Below are 19182 nucleotides of genomic sequence, written 5' to 3'. Positions count from 1 at the left end.
CCATCCCATATTCCAACATCTTGTCTTCCATCACAATAAGTTAAAACGCCAGGTCCAAATCTTTTGTTGTCTTTGAAAAGTCCTTGAAAATGCGTACCATGTTCTGAGTAGAATATCTGAAACGATTATAAATAGTTTAAAGAAGACAACAGAAATAAATATTTTTTATTCTCCTCATGCCGACACTGCCTGGATTTAGTAGCCTTCGGCATCAGATATTTGTTGTTTATATAACTTTTTATAGCAAGCGGTTTATTCACATTGTTTCTCTTGAAATATTCCTAGAAAGGTCTATTTGTTTATTTGTTTTGTTTCGTTATTTTCTAGAACTATTAGAACTCTTTTGGGATATAAAAAGAGTTTCTGTAGCGCCGTTTAGTTAGTTTATAATAAATAGTCGTAGAGAACAAAACGAATTACTAAAGTAATCGAAGAATTTAAATAAATTATTCAAGTTAGTTAAGTGTTAGTGAGAAATGAATTATTATAAGTTAGTTAAGTGTATGTATAGGGTTTTTCAATTCCCTTCACGAATAGAAATCGGATAAATAAATAAGAAAAATATTATAATATGATTATGGAAGATGATTTGATGGAGAAGTTGTCCACTGAAAATTCTCCGTTTTATTGTTTTGTTTTAATATGTAAAGGTTTCCTTTTTAGTCTTCTGTGTACTGATAAAGGTCCGTAAACTTGGTTGACTTCTTATTATTGATGTATTTCATCTTCTAGTGTCCGTATTTTTGAGTAATCGTGGAATTTTTTATTACTCACTTAACATGGGGCGTAGCGTAGTATTTTTAACTGATTTATTTAGGAGTTTGGAGGCTTTGAATAGCCTCACAGCTAGATACCATAGTTCCAGATTAGCTTGATCGTTAATTTGTACAAAAAAGTCACCATAAATATAAAAAGTATCCTCACCTGACAATAACCTTCTAATTTATTAGCATAGAACAGCCCGTCGTAATAGACATAATGTCCATCATCAATGAAATAAGTTCCACTACCATGGATATTATCGTACAGAGTGAAACCTTCGTAGCATTGAGTTCCTCGGCCCGTCCATCTGTATCGTTTAGCATAAGATTTTTCTGTTTTCTTCTCGCATATACGTTCAGATTTGTCAATTTCTTCTGGGCTCATGCATAATGAAGACATTTTGATGATGACATTGATTTGACGTTAAAATTTAGTGTGACAGTACATGAAAATCACAGAAAAGGATACCCGTATTTATATAGGATGTACTAGGATAGAAGTCAGGAGTGGTAACCATCATCTCCCGCTCGTAGGTAATCTTCTTATGATTCTGGGATTCTGGTACCAAGATGAACAACTTTTTAATTGCTGAAAATGCTCAGCGTAGAAGATTTAATTCCATTTTTGATTTGTTGTTAGTGATAGACCTTCTTTAATGAAAAATTTTATAACAGCGCAAGACTGAAATCAACTTGAAATTTAGTGTAAATCTTATTAAGACTTAACACTGATGGAAACTATGATCGGGTTAACTAATTAATTATTTGAATGTTTGGAACCTAATCCAGCATAAAAATTGAAGTTTATCAAGATTACTTGAGGATGAGTGGGTGAATCGTTAATAACCAATGAAAAACAATTCAAACTTCATAATATATTATAAAACTTAATATATATGATGGGAGAAGTGATAAATATTAAATTTTTTTGTAGATCATTTATTAACTTTGTATTTGCCACCAAAAATTAAATGCGATGTTTGAAAACTGTGATCAGAATCTGGTTCTTGGTAAGGATCCATAATCAACTGATAAATGATCTACCTGACATCATCATGATGAGCAGATTCGCATTGAAGCTAAAAGTTTTCCCAGAGATGTCACTGTTAACATTAATATCAATTCCATGGATAATACATACTGTTTGAAATCATAGAAAATGTACCTCGTACTTTGAGCAAGTTATGAAACATATAACTAAAACTAAACTTATTAATCAATAAAAAACTAACGTGGTTTTTTCCACTTTCTAAGACTTTCTGCACTTAAAAGAACAGTGCCATATTATGTCCAGTAGAATTGCCATGTAACATATAACAAGCTAATTAAGTTTTGAGATATGGCAGCACTGATGTTAATACGTCAAATCTGACATTGTCATTATAAAGTTTAACATTTTCAATGGTGTCTGAACGAAAATGGAATCAAATCACAAACAGGAGTATGCCGATTAACTTCGACTTTTGGGGATCTAGCATCATCTCGAGCTGCTGTGTTTTGGTACAGGATTAGTTTCGTAAAGTCCTTAAAAGATAGACTGTGTCACATACGAGAATTTGGTTGGAAAAGAGAATGATTCGCGTTAGCTACCGCATAATTTGAGAATCACTCAAAAAAAGCTCGTGTCTATTAGTGCTACAAAATTTTTTACAATTGACTGTAAGGGTTATTCAAAACGGCCCAAATCCAACAAAAGCATTTAGAAGTAAATGATCGTTTGTTTTTTTCATTAGAGCATCGTAGAACGGTCGAATGGTACAACAGCACTTGTTTGCCATAAGTGTTCCACAAAATCAGGGAAAATAAATCATTTTCTACCACGACAATACGATATCTACACATCAGTTCAAACAAAAACGTTTTTGAGCAGACAAAATAGTCCTTTATTGGTACCAAGATGAAAATTAAATTGCGAGGTCAACGTTTTTCTACAACGTTTGATGCGTTCAAATCACAAATTACCTTTATCGTAATGGAATGCTCAAGCAATTGGTTCTATCGTATGTATTGATCCTCATGGAGAGCCATATCCAATTATAATTATTTGTTTTTTTTGTGTATCTCGTAATTTATCTCGTAAGCTTCAATTATTTGTTTTCTCCGTATAATTCATTAAGTAATTATCATAATAACAGCCATATGATCAATGATCAATAATCTAAATTGGAACACGCTTTATATTTGAGAGAATAAAATGTTATCATGTTTTCCAAATTAGAGACACTCCGTATGAAAAACTCGTTAAACTACGGCAACAGTTATCAAATTATTAACGTTGATTGGTCTTGAATATTATGTCGGATGATAATTTAATCAATTTATAAGTTATCAAGAATAGTTTTATTTATTCCACTTGAATTAATTTCGGAACCTCAAAGTGTAATCATGGTAAGTGAAATTTCAGAATTATTTCTCATTATCAAATCTTTCCATTGGAATTGGATAGGGCATCATACATTTTCTTCTACGTTTCTTCCATTTAATTAATATTACGCTGAAGCTGACATAGCATTTACAGTTCGTCTTAATTTTCTAATAAAAGACCAAAATACATCGAGGAAGCCTATTTCACATTTTTAGAAATTGATTTGTTCATACCTTTATAACAAAACTTCACGAGAAACATACTGCGAACCTAAAACCTCTAAGAAAGAAAGTAATAATAATGAGAACATAGTTAAAAATCTGCAGGACTTTAATAAAAATTAGCGTGAAAAAAGCATAAGAATCCCAAATAATCCAGATATCTATGAAATAGCAATGAAAAGATCGTGTCGATCATTAAAGCCTAGAGATTCGAATGGTTTGGCGTCATTCAAAGATTGGAGATGCCTGAGAGAATCGTTTGAAGCCAAAATATACAATATTAGAAGAAGAGGCAGATCCTGTTCAAGCTCGCGAAGGCTCACATCGAGCTGTAGGTTTCAAAAATCGTGTTTGGTGTGGATGTTGATACTCCTCGTACAAGTGATCTGTACTAGACTATAATATTTGATTTCCTATTATCACTCACTATGTTATATCAAACTGAAGATTTGTCTAAAGTTTTCTCTAGATTTTCGTTAATTTAAACGCTAGTATTTGATCACCGCGCGTTGTTCAACATATCCAGGGATATAACTGTCTCTCGAATCCACGCATTTAGTGTAGGCAAATTTCAACAACTTCCTATTGATTTATTGATGGATGGATAGCGACTTCATCGTACTTCTATTACCGCTGAAACACCAACAGGTCCTTTTGCTACACTAGACTCTATATGACGATGATGATGAAGGGGCGGACAAAGCCGATCAGTACACGTATTTCATTTTGTGAAATCATATTGATTCATAACTCTTGTTGCTCTATTAGTGTTGAAAATAATGAAGTAGAAGAGGTCTAATTACAGTAAGAAACTTAGTAAACAAGCAAATGTATGTGTGTATACAAGTCTGGTGCAATATAAGTCGATATTTCACATTTATTTCCTTGTAAATCTCGTAGCTAAAATATTTAATAATTTTCAGCAATTTCGTCTATACCGTACTAACAAGAAGTTGAATTAACCATTGCCAAGTGATTTTTTATCCTATTTGTTTTATTAAATCCTCCGATTTGGCAACCATAAACGTCAGCTAAGTCAATATTATTTCTGAATCGAAAAGGTCAACGGGGTATCAAGTTAAACAAACGAACAAACATGACGATTCCGTTTCGGATACTCATTACAAAATATCTTATTTGAAATATTTTGAATGCAAAACAGATCGTAATATTGTAACAAATTATTTTCATCATCGTCTTAATCGTGAGATATTGAGTAAGAATTAACTTCTTTATCAGAAACATCACGTTTCATATAAACATACATAGTCTTTTAGAATAAACATTTATTTTAAATAATACGAAAAGATGTATATCAATAAATTCAAAATATAATATTGGAACATGAAAATTTCTATTTCGATAACTAACTCTAAGAATCTAACAGTATAAACTCCAATAAAACGATATTGTCCAGGAGTCAGTGACGGGTTTTCATCACCAAGTCCCTCCTTATCGAAAATTCGTGAAATGTATTGGGGATGGGACTTTCTCCTATTTAAAAATTTGTCACATCATAGTTCACCTCGTTTTTTAAAAGAAAAATAAGGATCAAAGAGATAGAACAAGGAGGAATAAGAAAAGAAGGAAGACTAAAAGTTAGAGATGGAGGACCTAAGAGACAAAGAGGAATTTAGAACTGGAAATCGAAAGCAAAAAATAGGATAGAGTGAAAGGGAATAATTTCCTTGTTATGGGCCTAAAAAGTCTGCGTAAAGCAGAATCATTAGAATAGTAAACATTGATATTACTGTTTTTCATGATTCATTAGTAAAAAATTATTGCAGCTGTACGAAATGATGATTATTCAATTTTTTTCAGACCAGTTACACAAACAAAGGATTTAAGGTGAGAATATGAATCAATTTTACTTTTTATTATTGTTCTGAGAAAATCTTAGAAAGCTCAAATCAAACAGTTTTTTAAATCCTTCATAAGTTTTTTATGATGTCTGTGGATATTTATCTTGAACGTTTGTAGGTTGTAGCGCTCGGAGAAGACGCGTTTTGGTAGCTGATTCTTCTCCAAAGACAAGACAGTCTAGCGGTCTATACTCTTAGCTATCTAAGGTCACTTCTGGATCGTCTCTAAATCGAATTGCTCTTTTCTGTATTTAGTCGAACATCTTCAAGGTATGCTCGGGAGCCGAGCTCAAAATATGCGAGCGACATTCCCAAGATGCACGAATTATGATGATGGTGATTTTTTATGTCCGGACCGGACCAAATCGTGAGCTGCCTTTCCAGGCTTGTTTGTGAAAACAGTAGCTTGAGTATTTGCTGCTTTGAACTACTGCTGCTTACGTATTCTGGGGGTAAGCTGAGTTTATTAAGGCGGTAGATTTGAACGACGACACCGGTGTGCGTTCAGGTTTTCAATTTTGTCGAGTAGATCGTTGATGTACAGAAGAAAGACAGTAGATGACAAGTTGAATGCCTGGAGAACACCAGCATTGAACTCATTGATCTGGATGGATCAATGTTTGTCAAAGCTACTAATCTAGTCGATAAGTGAGGACGACAAACCGTACGATCTTCAGTCCATATATTCAAGATTTGCTGGTTAACCAATTTTTCCATAACCTTGGAAATGACTTGGACTAATTCACTAGGACGATAGTTGTTAGAAACCGTTTTTTTCTTCCTTGGTATGAGTTGAGCCCTAGTAATTTTCCAATATGCACAGAAGTGGCGTTTTCTTATATGATAGAGAAAAAAGTCTGCAAAGCACATTTGTTAGTTCAGCTGCGCAATTCTTCAATACGATCGTTGCTATTCCATCGGGGTCAATTGTTTGATTGATTTTCACACTTGGTAGTTCTGGTATCAATGTATCAACTCCAGGCAGGCTGAGTGGTAGTTTTCCCCGCGAATCAAGGGTGGCATTCGTAGCAAATATGCGACCTAACAAATTCGTCTTCTCTTTTGCGGCTCCTACGATTGACAATCTTCTACAGTCAATATTTCAACTTGAGAGTAATTAAGTTTTCCACTATTTCATTATATCATTCCTTGCAAGTCTTTTTTGTCAATCTAGAATATAGAGAGTGAATAAAATTTATTTATCTCAAGCTTTGTTCAAAACAACGAAGTTTTTGTCCAATTAAATAGATTGAAAATTTCAATGCACTTATAAATACGTTTTTCTTGCAGCCAACTAATGGAAAATTCCTTAATTTTCATCACATAACTTTCTACGTGGGAAATGCCAAACAGGTATAGGAAATATTCATAACTAGATAATTTTGAAAACAATCGCTATTAATAACACTTAAATTCATCATTGGCGTTTTGATGTTACTTAACTATTTAAAAATAGAATGAAATTTTCTCAAATTTTTTAAGTATCTAGGCAAGAAATTCAGAGAACGTTGCTGTAGAAAAAGTATCAGTAACAATTAAACTAAAAACTACCTGTTTTCGTTCCAATGCCACTGAATAAATATTTTTCTACTACATATGTACTTTAGGCACACTTTCGAGTGCGTAAAACTTTACGGACTTCGTGAAGAAACATACTTTAAAAGTAGTATTGTGTGAAAAAACGTATTATTAAGGTCGCCGTAGTGTAGTGGGAGATCCCAGGTTCAAATCAAGCTCATAACATCTTTTATTTTTCCACTTATCTGGTAATGATAATTTTATTTTATTTATTTATTTATTTATGTATACGGTGGAGTTGATAACAGCATAAACTCTTTTGTTCTTTTGATGTTAAAAATATCAATAAATATATAATATATTTCATAAGGAAAATTATCATTAAACTTTTTGATGAAATTTTTTCTAATATGGAAAAGTTTTGTATGTAATTCGTGTGTAAAGGCGTTTTTGCCTCAGGTGATTATCAACAATATTCACATTCGTCAAAAAAAAGTTAATTTACACACTTACATAAATAAATAGCTTTTTTTCAAGTTGAACTAGTTAGAAAACAGTTTTCGTCAACTAAAACTCGACCAGCTTCTACCAACTGAAACAAAGAAAAAAATTATGAACAGATCCAATAGAAAAATAGTTTCACCAAATATATCAAGAAAATCCAATTTCTGATCAAATTAGATCCAAAAATGGATTAATACAAGTTGAAATACCCTTTTTGAAAACCGAATAAAGTGGAATGAAACTAAGAAAAGATCTTCTCCATTCAGAGAATAATATTGAAAGTGAACTAGTTCCTACGTTTTCTATTCGATTACAAACTAGCTCAATCATTGCTAATAATAATCGAAAATTGATTAAACTAAACTTTCGTGCATATGAATCGGCCTTTCGACCTTAACTATATTTTTTCTAAATTATTCATCAGATCAGAAAGAGAAATATCTTGTTTAGAATATAATTTAATATGCTTTGATGTGAGTATGATTTAATCATTAATACTTCTATCTTCTATCGTTTCTATGGGAAGCAATCGATAAGCAAATTACACTACATCACAAAAAAACCGCTTAAGTTATCTCTTCAATCGAAGATGGTCTTGGTCAGCGAGCTATTGGTAGATAATTGGATATATCCCGTGCAGCGGTTCCAAGATTCTGTCAGCGTTAAGAGGAGACGTCCTGGAATAGGCAGAAGGCAATTTACAACCACTAGCGATGACCGCTTTATTTTGTCAGGAGCATTAAAAAATCGTGTGCTAATACCAACTCGGTGAGGTACTAGAAGTGACTATTAATCAGTGGACAGCGAGACGAAGACTTAATGAAAATAACCTAATCTCTAAAACACCTACGATTGGTACAAAAAGTTCAAGCACGTCTGCGTTTTGCACAGGATTATCTTAACGTTTGAACAATGGGGATCTGTTCTATTCACAGAGGAGACCAGAATATGCCTCCATAGTAGCAACAGAAGGAAAAAAGTGTATCGAAGACCAAGAGAGCAATTTGCTGACTTTGAAGAGCGGAGTGCTTATGAAGATGGAAATTTCAAAAGAAGAGGTTAACGGCTGATAGATGTATCGAGGAGATTCATGTGGTACAAACTTTCAATTCTGGAGACTATACATTTAAATGAAAAACGTATCATTTTGGTCTCGCTCAAATTGAGAGGCTATTTCACTAATCAGATCTAAATCAAACGGATTAATCGATAACGATTAACAACTTATCTATTATTTATGTTTCAGGCAGCATCGTATTATATTACTCGCTTAGGATTTGAACCCCTGTGTTATAAAGGACTTGAAACAGGTACTAGAGACTATGTACATCATGTGGTTCGACAAAATGATGTGAGTTTATCAAATTTTGATCAATATACTTCGAGGTTATCATTTTCATCTATAAGCTTCATAGAGTTATTAACAAAATTTTTAGGTTATAATGAAATAACCATTTATTGGAAGAAATGATCATTTTTTTAAAAAATTACCGTTCATTGAAAAGAATTGGGGATTGGGGATTGGGGATTCCCGGTAAAATAAGCTCCATGCAGTGTTCTGATACAGTGTTGCCAACTTAGCCCATTTGGGGCTATATTTAGCACTTTTTACCGTAGGTGCACTCGTTTAATGAGATACATTTTAGTTATATCATCTTAACGAACTTTTGCAATTTGTGTTATAGGTATTGATTCATTCATATTCTTGTGGTAGATTTGGCAACACATTGCATCAATTCAATTCAATTGTGATTCAAATCAAAAACTATGTATTACAATAAACTATTGTCTTAGCCTTGTTGCAGAAAGCGCTTTTTTCGTCATCGTTTAATTTGCTCTCCATCTATCCCGATTTAGCACTTTTTGATTTTAACAACATTCCGCATTACTAAAACTGAGGTGGCAACACTGCTCCGATCGAACAGATAGCGCAGATAGTGAGAATTTGTTTGAAACGTCGAACAGCGAACGCCAAACGGCAAATGGAAAGTTAAGTTTATGAATGGGCCTTATCTCACTTATTTTCAATATTACCAAAAGGCACTTGATGATTAGAATGCAGCACTCTCTAAGTCTGTGGAGTGGTATATTAGGTTAGGTTATGTTTGTACCTTTGATAGTATACATGGTTTTATCTCTTGCCTCATTCTGCCCATCGTTAACATCGTCATCGATAAAGAAATCTGTATTCTACATTGTACGGACTATCATCCTTTTTCCTCAAGAAAAATTCCAATTTAAGCTCTACCATCTAAGCACTACCTCATTATCTCTAATATTTTCAATTCTTTTAGAAAAGTGCTAATTTGCTTATCCTTCATTTTTGTAGATACGTATAATGTTTGTTTCTCCTTATAATCCTGGAGAAAAGCACTTGAATTCTCATATAATGAAACACGGAGATGGGGTCAAGGATATAGCTTTTGAAGTTGAAAACTTGGAGGGAATCGTTGAAGTAAGTAATAACTCAATTAGATTTTATGTACAAAATATTCATTACCATACTAATGAAGAGAAGAAAAAAAATTCAATATTTTAAATCAACAAACGCTTTCTGTGAAAGGAATTCCTCACATAGGTCAAAATGCAGAGAAAAATATGAAATTCAGAAATAACAACAACAATAAAAAACTTGTTATCATAGATTATTCACCTCACACAATGAAAATGTTAACAGACAATAACCTCCTTATAGTATGGAAAAGGAGGAGGAGTAGGAGCTTGGTTAAAGTGCAGATCGAGCAGATCGAGCTCTAGGTGATTCAGAGTTTACGAGAAACTTGGACAGCTTAGAGCATAGAAGAAAGTTCGTCGAACTGACTTTGTTTTACCTTCACTACTGCAACAAATGCTTTTCCAAGCTGTCCAACGTAATAGCACATAGAATTTTCATTCCAGAAATGCAAATTGTGAAATCAGCTACCAAGGAACGTCTTTTCCAAGCACTACAACCTACAAACGTCAAGATCAATATCCACAAGCATCTTCAAATGGCAGACAGCACTAGCACTACTCGAGTGTTGATGGGTTCACCAATTTTTGTTTGCTTTCAGCAAAAATATTGCAAAATACAAGACACTTCTAACGTTGACATAAGTTTTTTGGCTGATGAAACAGTTTTTACGTATTTCGAAGCAGGTGCGCCCCATTTCGTTACAATATTTCAACGGTTTTCTCATTTCAGGAGTACAGTGGATCCAGGTTTCATATACAGTTATGAATCGATGCCAAAACTCGACTAATTTAGCTTAAATAGCATCAAACATATATAATTATTTGATCGATAGAAGATAAATGTATTCTCTTGATACACCAATAGCCATTTCTATGTTTCTAGCTTTGAAATTCGTCGTCCAGTACCATTTGAAGAACTGTCTAACTTTTCTTCCATTGACATAGAGGTATTCCTCTCAAAAACACAATAATGACAACTCGATACACAATTTGTACCTTCTAAGAAAAATTTTCACAAAGACTATTAATGATTGCCAGAATTCGAGTGTCGAAAATGATTGTGATTTAGTAGGAATCTCTCAACGCATACACAAAGTATTGTCATCTTCTAGTTGATGTCAGAAGTGAAAAAGCACAGTCTGACCCGGCATCTGAAAGAAATATTCCATGGCGTCTTAGCGTTCTGTTTATATATTTTCTATTTTTGTTATAGAGGGCAAAACAGAAAGGAGCAACCGTTTTGAAAGACATCTGGAAAGAAACTGATTTCAATGGAACTGTACGCTTTGCAGTACTTCAAACAGTAAGTAAGCTCTATTAGTACAAGGAGTCGGATCAATATAAATAATATAACGAATTTCTTTTTATGTACAGTACGGTGATACCACACACACTTTGGTTGACAGACGTTTATACACTGGATCATTTTTGCCCGGATACGTACCGTGCAAAGAAGACGCCTTGGGAAAAATTCTGTAAGCATATTTCCTTCTATTTAAGTATTGATAAAAACTATAATAAGACATGATCATTTCTCGTAGTGTTGATTTCTCATCTTGTGATTCGTATAGTTCAACAAATGACTTTTATTATAATAGTGGTAGTAAAAATATAAAAACGAATATTCATATCAAATGTAGAAAAACGTTGACCATTGATCTGCGGGTATGAGAAGGAATCATTAGGTGCTAAACAAGGACTATACGGTGGATGACACATCAATTTGATGTTTTCATTGTTCAAAACCGTTTTTGTTTGAACTGATGTGCGAGAGCTCGCATTGTCTTGGTGGAGAACGATTCGTCTTCTACGATGGATTTCGCTGGTTTTTTACGAACACTTTTGATAAACAAGTGCTGAAAAATATGTCGAGTTATTCTGAAAAATTGATCATTTGCTTCTAAGAGCTTCGTGCTCAAAGAATTTTTGTTGAATTCGGCTTGTTTCAATGCCCAAGTATGCCTTAATCTCATAGTATGTCACATCAAGATTTTGCAAACTCAGATCGATGTTCTCTGACACAACAACATTCATGGAATTCATCCCGTAACGAAGTTCGATGATTCGAAATTGTGCTTTATCAGAATCGAAGAAGCTAGTTGATCGGCGCATTTAATCCACATTGAAACTCATAGAAAATCATCGCTTGAAGATCCTCGCGATTCACTACCATTTTTTGATCAAAATGAATGTTTCTAGTATCTGTAAACAACTCAAACGCTTAGATTACTCAAATAAGATAATAGTATTCATACTTACCTTCAAAATATTCATATTATACAGGGTATTTTCTAAGTAATCTATAAGCTGTTGAATTGTATTGTAATAAATGATGGTGATGCTACTAGAAGTTATAGTACTGAAAAATAAGCTTCTAAGTAGTCTTTAAAATAATGTTGTTAATGTAAACGTATCCAAATAATCGTTTCTCATGTACAGATACGTTTTCTAAAGTATACAAGAAAATAGAACTTTTGCTAAATCAAAAAATATCAGTGGACAACTCAGAAATAAGAAAACTCTGCAACTAGAAAACCATATTTTTTAAATTATCAACCACCATCCAGAAACGAGTACCAGAAAAATTGCTGATGGAGTTGATATTAGTAAAAAAATATTCTAAAAGATAATTTATTGTATCCATATTGCGTTTGACGTATTATATCAAGAAATGTCATAATGACCACAAATAGTCAGATTCAAATCCACAAGTAACAGTTGTAGAACGGTGCTAACATTCCTTTGGTATGGCATCATAGAAGACAATGGTTAACCGTTGACCACACATCTTTATTTTCTAAACAATGAACTTCCAATTCTTTTGGAAAGTGTACCTCCTATTATTAGAAGATATGAAGGTGTTCTTCCCCATTTAACAGTGAATGTAGACGAGTTTATATATAACGTCTTCAGTCCGGGACGAGGATCTCCACGATCGTTGCCCCTTGGTCACTTGGAAGCAATCATCTGGATTTTTGTGTGTGGGGATATCTAGAATCGCTTATTTACACAACTCCGATATTAAAATAGTATCATATAAGACTGTTAAGTTATTTGTAACAATCCTGGAAAATGGAAAATGTGCTATATTTCAACTACAAGACTTATGACACGTATTCATAAGAACTTTTTGTCATTGAATAGAAGGAAGCACCCACTACAACATTTTAGATAACCTAGGAAATACCGTGTGTATGTAGCCCACAGATAGCTCGGGACAATTGTCTCGAGGAAATAATTTAAATACCTCAACAACATGGTTTCTTTAATATTTTTCACAGCATTTTTTGACATGTACTTAAAGAAAATGGCCGTATTCTTCCTCTTTTCAATGCCTGGATTTTCTCTTATTTCTTTGAGGATTCCAAAACCGCAGCTGGTAAAAATATTCGAAGAATCACTAAATCATTAATCAAAAAAATTATTTAGAACCAATTAGTACTTTATTAGTCACTTTATTATTAGTACTAATAGATTTTCATCCTCGCTCTTGAACGAATTAAGAATCCTCATGCCAGAGGCTGTAAGAACGTTGTCTTCTGGACAAATTCATCCACTCGGTATTCTTGATACATAGATAACTTTAATGATATGAAATTGTTAGTTCCGTATTATTCGCAGTCCATCGACGAAACTAAATTTTATCGACCACGTAGTTGGTAATCAAGATAAAGACGAAATGGAATCCATAGCCAAATGGTACGAAGATGTTCTTCAGTTTCACAGATTTTGGTCCGTAGATGACAGTCAAGTTTTCACGGAGTATTCTGCTCTAAGATCTATTGTTATGGCCAACTGGGAGGAGAATATCAAGGTACATTTAACAATAAAATAATTTTAAATCAGTATATGTTTAAATTCAAATTCCGTGATTTTAGAAAAATTATATGTGTTCACTTTAGATTCATAATTATCTAGAGTATAAGTTTTAGCATGGCTACAACCACTACTTTGTGACTTTTGGTCGGCAATTCTTGAGCCACCACCAAAAAACGTCTGGGAATGGATTAAAAACTTAACACTGATATTTATTATGACAGTTACGAATTATTTGAGAAAAAAAAGTCTAGGGGAGAATTCACAGAGTTTTTTCAATACTGCAAATTATCAGAAATATGTGGAAATGAGCTGAGTCAACTAACTGTCTTTCTTGAAGGACATTGGTGATAATTTACAATATGGAAGGAATCAATTCAATTTTAGAGTTATTATGTATTATGTGAAAAAACCTGAAACCAAATTTTATTCTTGAGTTGAGAATTTACAGTACGAAAATATTATCTCCCTCCAGCACCCCTTTTGAATTATAAGCATCTCTTCGAGAATTTTTAATCAGGAATTGGGTCGTATGGAATCTTATTGGAAAGAAATTATAATCCTCTGATCACAAATATCTAGTTTTTTTAATTTGTTGCAATCATAACTGAGAAAATTATTTTACAAGATGTAAAATTTGAAAAAAGTTTGGTGAAAATGGACTAAGAAATATTGAAAAACAAGGGGGAAAGATTCAAGTCACTGATGGAAAAAGTTGTTCAGAAGTTAAATGAAAATAATCCTGATAGCAGATAAGAATGTTTTTGGTGATGGACAGAATAAACGCAGATAATTTGTAGTTTATAAGCAAAATGATTCAGCGGCGTTTCATTTAAACGGAACGGAAGAGAAAATCCTCACTGGATGTATGAAGCTCACCCTCAATATCCTAAAAAGTGAACGTTTGGGCTGGTATCATTAACATTAAAATTATTGGCCCTCATTTCTTTGAAGGCACATTGAATGGTGAGATTTTTTATTAACATCTTAGTGCTTACATTGCAAAGACTTTCCCATGATGTTAATCATTTTGCACTTATATGTCTCGATCACTTCTTAAGTTAAAAATTAACAAAATAATCCCTGTGGTCATACAAAATGTTGTATGAGAATATCAAAATCGTCTCGATAATTCTCAAGAAGTGAATGGTGGTTATTTCAATTTGATTATAAAGAACATTGAAATGTACCGGGTGTCCCATTAAGAATGGCTCTCGGCCATATCTCGGAAACCGTTTATAGTACAGCTTCGGGAAGAAAAAATTTATGACAAAATTAATTTATTTTTCTAAATCTATCTATCCCTGAAAAATGTTAAATGGAAACATGTAGTTTTAATTGAGGAATATAAAAGTAGACTAAATTAGCAACAGAATAGCGAAAACCGCATGTCGATATCTTTTTCATATTACGAGATATCCTAAGAAATGTCCAAATTTTAAGCATTTTCCTTTAAACATAAATTACTCCGGGTTGACTGAACGGATTTTAACATTTTTTGACTCCTTAAAATTGTCTTTCCTTGTTCTATTAATAATAGTTCCAATTATTATGTCAATATTACTTATGCTGTCACCGGGAAAATGCATTATGGAAGTTGAAATGGAAATTTATAAAAACAAGTAGTGGGCCATGAAAAAAAAACAAAACAAAAAGATATGTCTTGTGTCAAATTAATAAACCTTGTAATTTGTTCATTTTCGTGTTATTGCGATTTGTGTGCATTAAATTCGATATAAAATTTACTTGAAAGTTATATCAAGATGATTCTTACAAACGAAGAAGCATTTGATATGATATGCATTTACTTTCAATGTATGAGAAATGCAACTGTTGCAGCTGGGGTATATATATGCCATACGCAATTAACGGGGAACGCTACATAAATTTTATGAGGGATGAATTACCACTTCTTCAAAAGATATATCACTAGTAACTCGTAGGTCTGTGTTATTTCAGCACGATGGGTGTCCGGCGCATTTCTCCAGACAAGTTAGAGAATTTTTAGATAATGCTTACTCTGATAGGTGGATAGGACGTGGAGGCCTATTTTTTTGGCCAGCCAGGTCACCAGACTTAATCGTCTTAGATTTCTATCTCTGGGGCCGGATTAAAGATCTTGTTTGTGCAATTAGACCCACTACTGGAGATAACATGATCGAGAGAATACGAAACGCGATTCAGAGTATTTCGAGAGCAGAAATTGAGACTGCTGTTCAATTTACTCTTCAAAGAATAAAAGCTTGTATCGAAAATGATGGGAGACAATTTGAACATTAGGTCGTCTCTAGCGAGGTACCTTAAGTTATATTTCCCGGTGACAACATAAGTAATATTGACCTAAATAATTGGAACTATTATTAATAGAACAAGGAAAGACAATTTTTAGAAGTCAAAAAATGTTAAAATCCGTTTTTTGTCAAGCCGGACAATTTATGTTTTATTTATTATTTATAAAGGAAAATACTTAAAATTTACACATTTCTTAGGACATCTCGTAATATGAAAAAGATATCGACAAGCGGTTTTAGCTATTCTGTTGCTAATTTTATATTCCTTAATTAAAACTTCATGTTTCCATTTGACATTTTTCAATACTTGTAAAATCAACTATTTGCTGAAATTCTTGAAAAATACGATAATCATAGTTTAAATGCATCTTAATTAGGCAAAATTTTTAAATTATTCATTTTATGATTTTTGGTATTTAATTACGCCCTCTGGCGGTGGACCTACAACTCTGTAAATAATTTCCAGGTTTCTCTTGAGGGCACTTTTGTTATAATTTTTTTCCTCCCGCAGCTGTACTATGAACGGTTCCCGAGATTTGGCCGAGAGCCATTCTTAATGGGACACCTGGTACATCGACTCCATCCATATCTTTGTACCTTAATGATATTATAGATCTCATATGAAAAATATTTGTTTTTTTAATAGATGCCATTAAATGAGCCTGCGCCTGGAAAGAAGAAGAGCCAAATAGAAGAATTTGTAGAATATTATGGAGGTGCGGGAGTTCAGCACATAGCTTTGAATACGAAGGACATTATCAGCAGCGTAAGTTCAAGAAGCTTGAAAACAATCGGAACTTTATCCAAAAGAGTCTCAAATTTGTATTTTCAACGAAACGATCACATTCATTGAATCCTTTTAAGGCAATTGTTTGGGAAAGGTTCACTTTTCGACTTGGAATATTTTAGAAAATCTGAAATCTGAAAAGATGAAGAGGGTTATTGACCACATAAGCACTTGAAATTTCAATGGATATATTCCATCACCCATAAACATGATAAACAAGCAAATCCATCGATATAATTGTCATTCGTGTTATTATCAATATTTTCATGTATATAACACACAGGAAGTAATTCTTGGTTTCAACATTTTTTGACATGGCAGTTTTCTTGGAATTCATCATATTTTTTGAGTTATTCGCGTTTTCCCAAAATTTCGAAAATTCGTGCCCGTAATTTTGTTTAAACAATATCCCAAAACCTTCAGGAAACTAGAAAATCAAAACCGCCCAATTCAATTTAAGGCTTTAGCTTTGTTAACAGGACAGAAAAACTCCATATACATTTTAAATCATTTTCAAAAAAAACTAAATGGAAATAGTGTATTCAATTCAATTAAATCATTAATTCAAAATGATTTAGTATAGATACTTATTTTATTATTAATTTAATATTTTCATTACAACCTTTACATTCCAGGTATCTAATTTGAAAGCTCGAGGAGTGGAATTCATGGAAATACCAGACAGTTACTATGATATGTTGAGAGAAAGGTTGAAATCTAGTAGAACCAAAATATTGGAAGACCTCAACGTTCTACAGAAACTAAAAATACTCATCGATTACGATGAAAATGGGTATCTGTTACAGATATTCACTAAGAACGTTGAAGACAGACCAACTGTTTTTCTAGAAGTCATCCAAAGAAGAAATCACAATGTAAGTACATGGTTTCTTCTCCTTTTTCTTGTTTTTGACTTCTGAATATAGATGGTTAAATTGCAAAATCTCGTAAGTCAACTTTCATCATCATTTATGGGTTTTTGACGTGAAAATTTTTTAAATATATTATTCCTTTAAACTGCAAAATCTCGTAAGTTTAATTCTTGTTGTGACATCTTTTAAAAGCTACTAAAATTGATATGAAAAATATATAAAGTAAGAAACCTTTTTATAAAATTTCAACAAATCGACCTACGAGCTTTTGCAATTTAACCAACGATATTCTCATTCCATGGGGCAGTTTTCCATTTCATTTTCTTCGGAAACTCTGGCTTCCTTCGATTTATTTTTATTTGCTTCCTTTCCTTCACTCTTTTTCTGATTTTCATTTAGTGTTCTCATTTTGGCGTTTATTTTCTATATTGTTTCTGTCAAGCTCAGAGCTTCAATTGACGTTTTCAAGCTTTTAATCTCCTCCTCTTTCTCCCTGTTATCTTCTTCTAGTCATCTTATTTCGGCGTTATTGCTTTTCCTCAATCTTTCGACCAACGATCCTCTGTTTTGGTTTCCCTATCTTTGCTTAAATACCTAAAAGTACCTGATTACCTGAGTCCGGGTATATTAGATTATAAATAACATAAAAACAAATAAAAATTAATGTATTGAAATAATTATTCATAGACATAGACCAGTTGAATCAAATAACAGGAATATTCGAATGTTTAGAGCTTTGGTGATAGCTCAAGTAGAGAAATAAATCTGGAAATTTGTAATTTGATGTCAAACAAAAACTCATAAATATAGAAAAAGTTCAAATTCCACCGTCTTGATATGGCCAATTTCTATTTTTCGAACAAAATATAAAACTAATTAGTGGATACTTATGTGAAATTTATTATGAATGAAATTTGTTTCTCATTTATTAAACTCATATTGATTTTTAGGGATTTGGTGCTGGAAACTTCAAGTCTCTATTCGAAGCCATTGAAATTGAACAAAAAAAACGAGGCAACTTGTAGATGATAGATATAATTTAGTTATAGACATTAATATATTAAAAATAGGATTTTTTTTGTATAATATGTATTTGAAGAGTTAGAATTAGTTTACTTTTTTTAGAGCTAGATATATTAATTATTCATAAGACTTAGGACACAGTTGTACTGATTTTGATATAAACTGAAATGGAAATCAGTCGTAAAAAAATATTCATGAATATTGTTTTAATAAATTTTAGTGAAACAACAATTATCTCTTTTCATATTGGAAATCTGAAGACAAACTATCATTAGCTCAGTTGGTGCATTTGAACGATGTAGTAGCTACCTTCTTATTCTCATAAAAAACGGTTTTTTATTTGCTTAAGAAAGTCCTGAAAATGACGAACCAGGTAGAAAAAGGTCTAGAAATGAAGCCAGCTGCGCAAAAAATAAACGAACGATTAATGAACCAAACTCCTGGACAAAATTGATTCACTACTTTAATTAATCCAAATATTCACTATATAAACACAAAATAAACTCTGTTCTAATCAGCAGTTTTCAAGAAAATGTTAATCCAGTACATCTCGTCGAAACTTGGATCAAACCGTGACGGTGTAGTTGGTGAGGTTGTCGAAGTTCTTGATTTCCAACATGTAAGTCGGAGGTTCGAATTCTCTGTCGGACGGAATTTTTGTTGAATAACCCATTCGCTTCCACCCCAAAAGAAATTTACAAACAAACA

The 19182-nt window shown here is 32.7% G+C and overlaps 1 protein-coding gene across 1 annotated transcript; it reads left to right on the top strand.

The window, feature by feature from the left end:
* The first annotated feature begins 2902 nt into the window (after positions 1 to 2902).
* LOC130440430 (4-hydroxyphenylpyruvate dioxygenase) lies at positions 2903 to 18705 on the top strand. The gene is made up of 11 exons (XM_056773547.1): positions 2903 to 3149; positions 5169 to 5195; positions 6500 to 6562; positions 8478 to 8582; positions 9561 to 9686; positions 10899 to 10988; positions 11060 to 11160; positions 13307 to 13499; positions 16439 to 16558; positions 17215 to 17454; positions 18402 to 18705. The coding sequence occupies exons 1-11, from the start codon at positions 3147 to 3149 to the stop codon at positions 18474 to 18476; spliced, it is 1143 nt and encodes a 380-aa protein (XP_056629525.1). The 5' UTR covers positions 2903 to 3146; the 3' UTR covers positions 18477 to 18705.
* The last annotated feature ends 477 nt before the right edge of the window (positions 18706 to 19182 follow it).

The sequence above is a fragment of the Diorhabda sublineata genome, chromosome 2 (genome assembly GCF_026230105.1).
Source record: "Diorhabda sublineata isolate icDioSubl1.1 chromosome 2, icDioSubl1.1, whole genome shotgun sequence".
Classification (NCBI taxonomy): domain Eukaryota; kingdom Metazoa; phylum Arthropoda; class Insecta; order Coleoptera; family Chrysomelidae; genus Diorhabda; species Diorhabda sublineata.
Note: the sequence above shows the minus strand (reverse complement) of the source record. Positions and strands in the feature narration are given on the sequence as shown.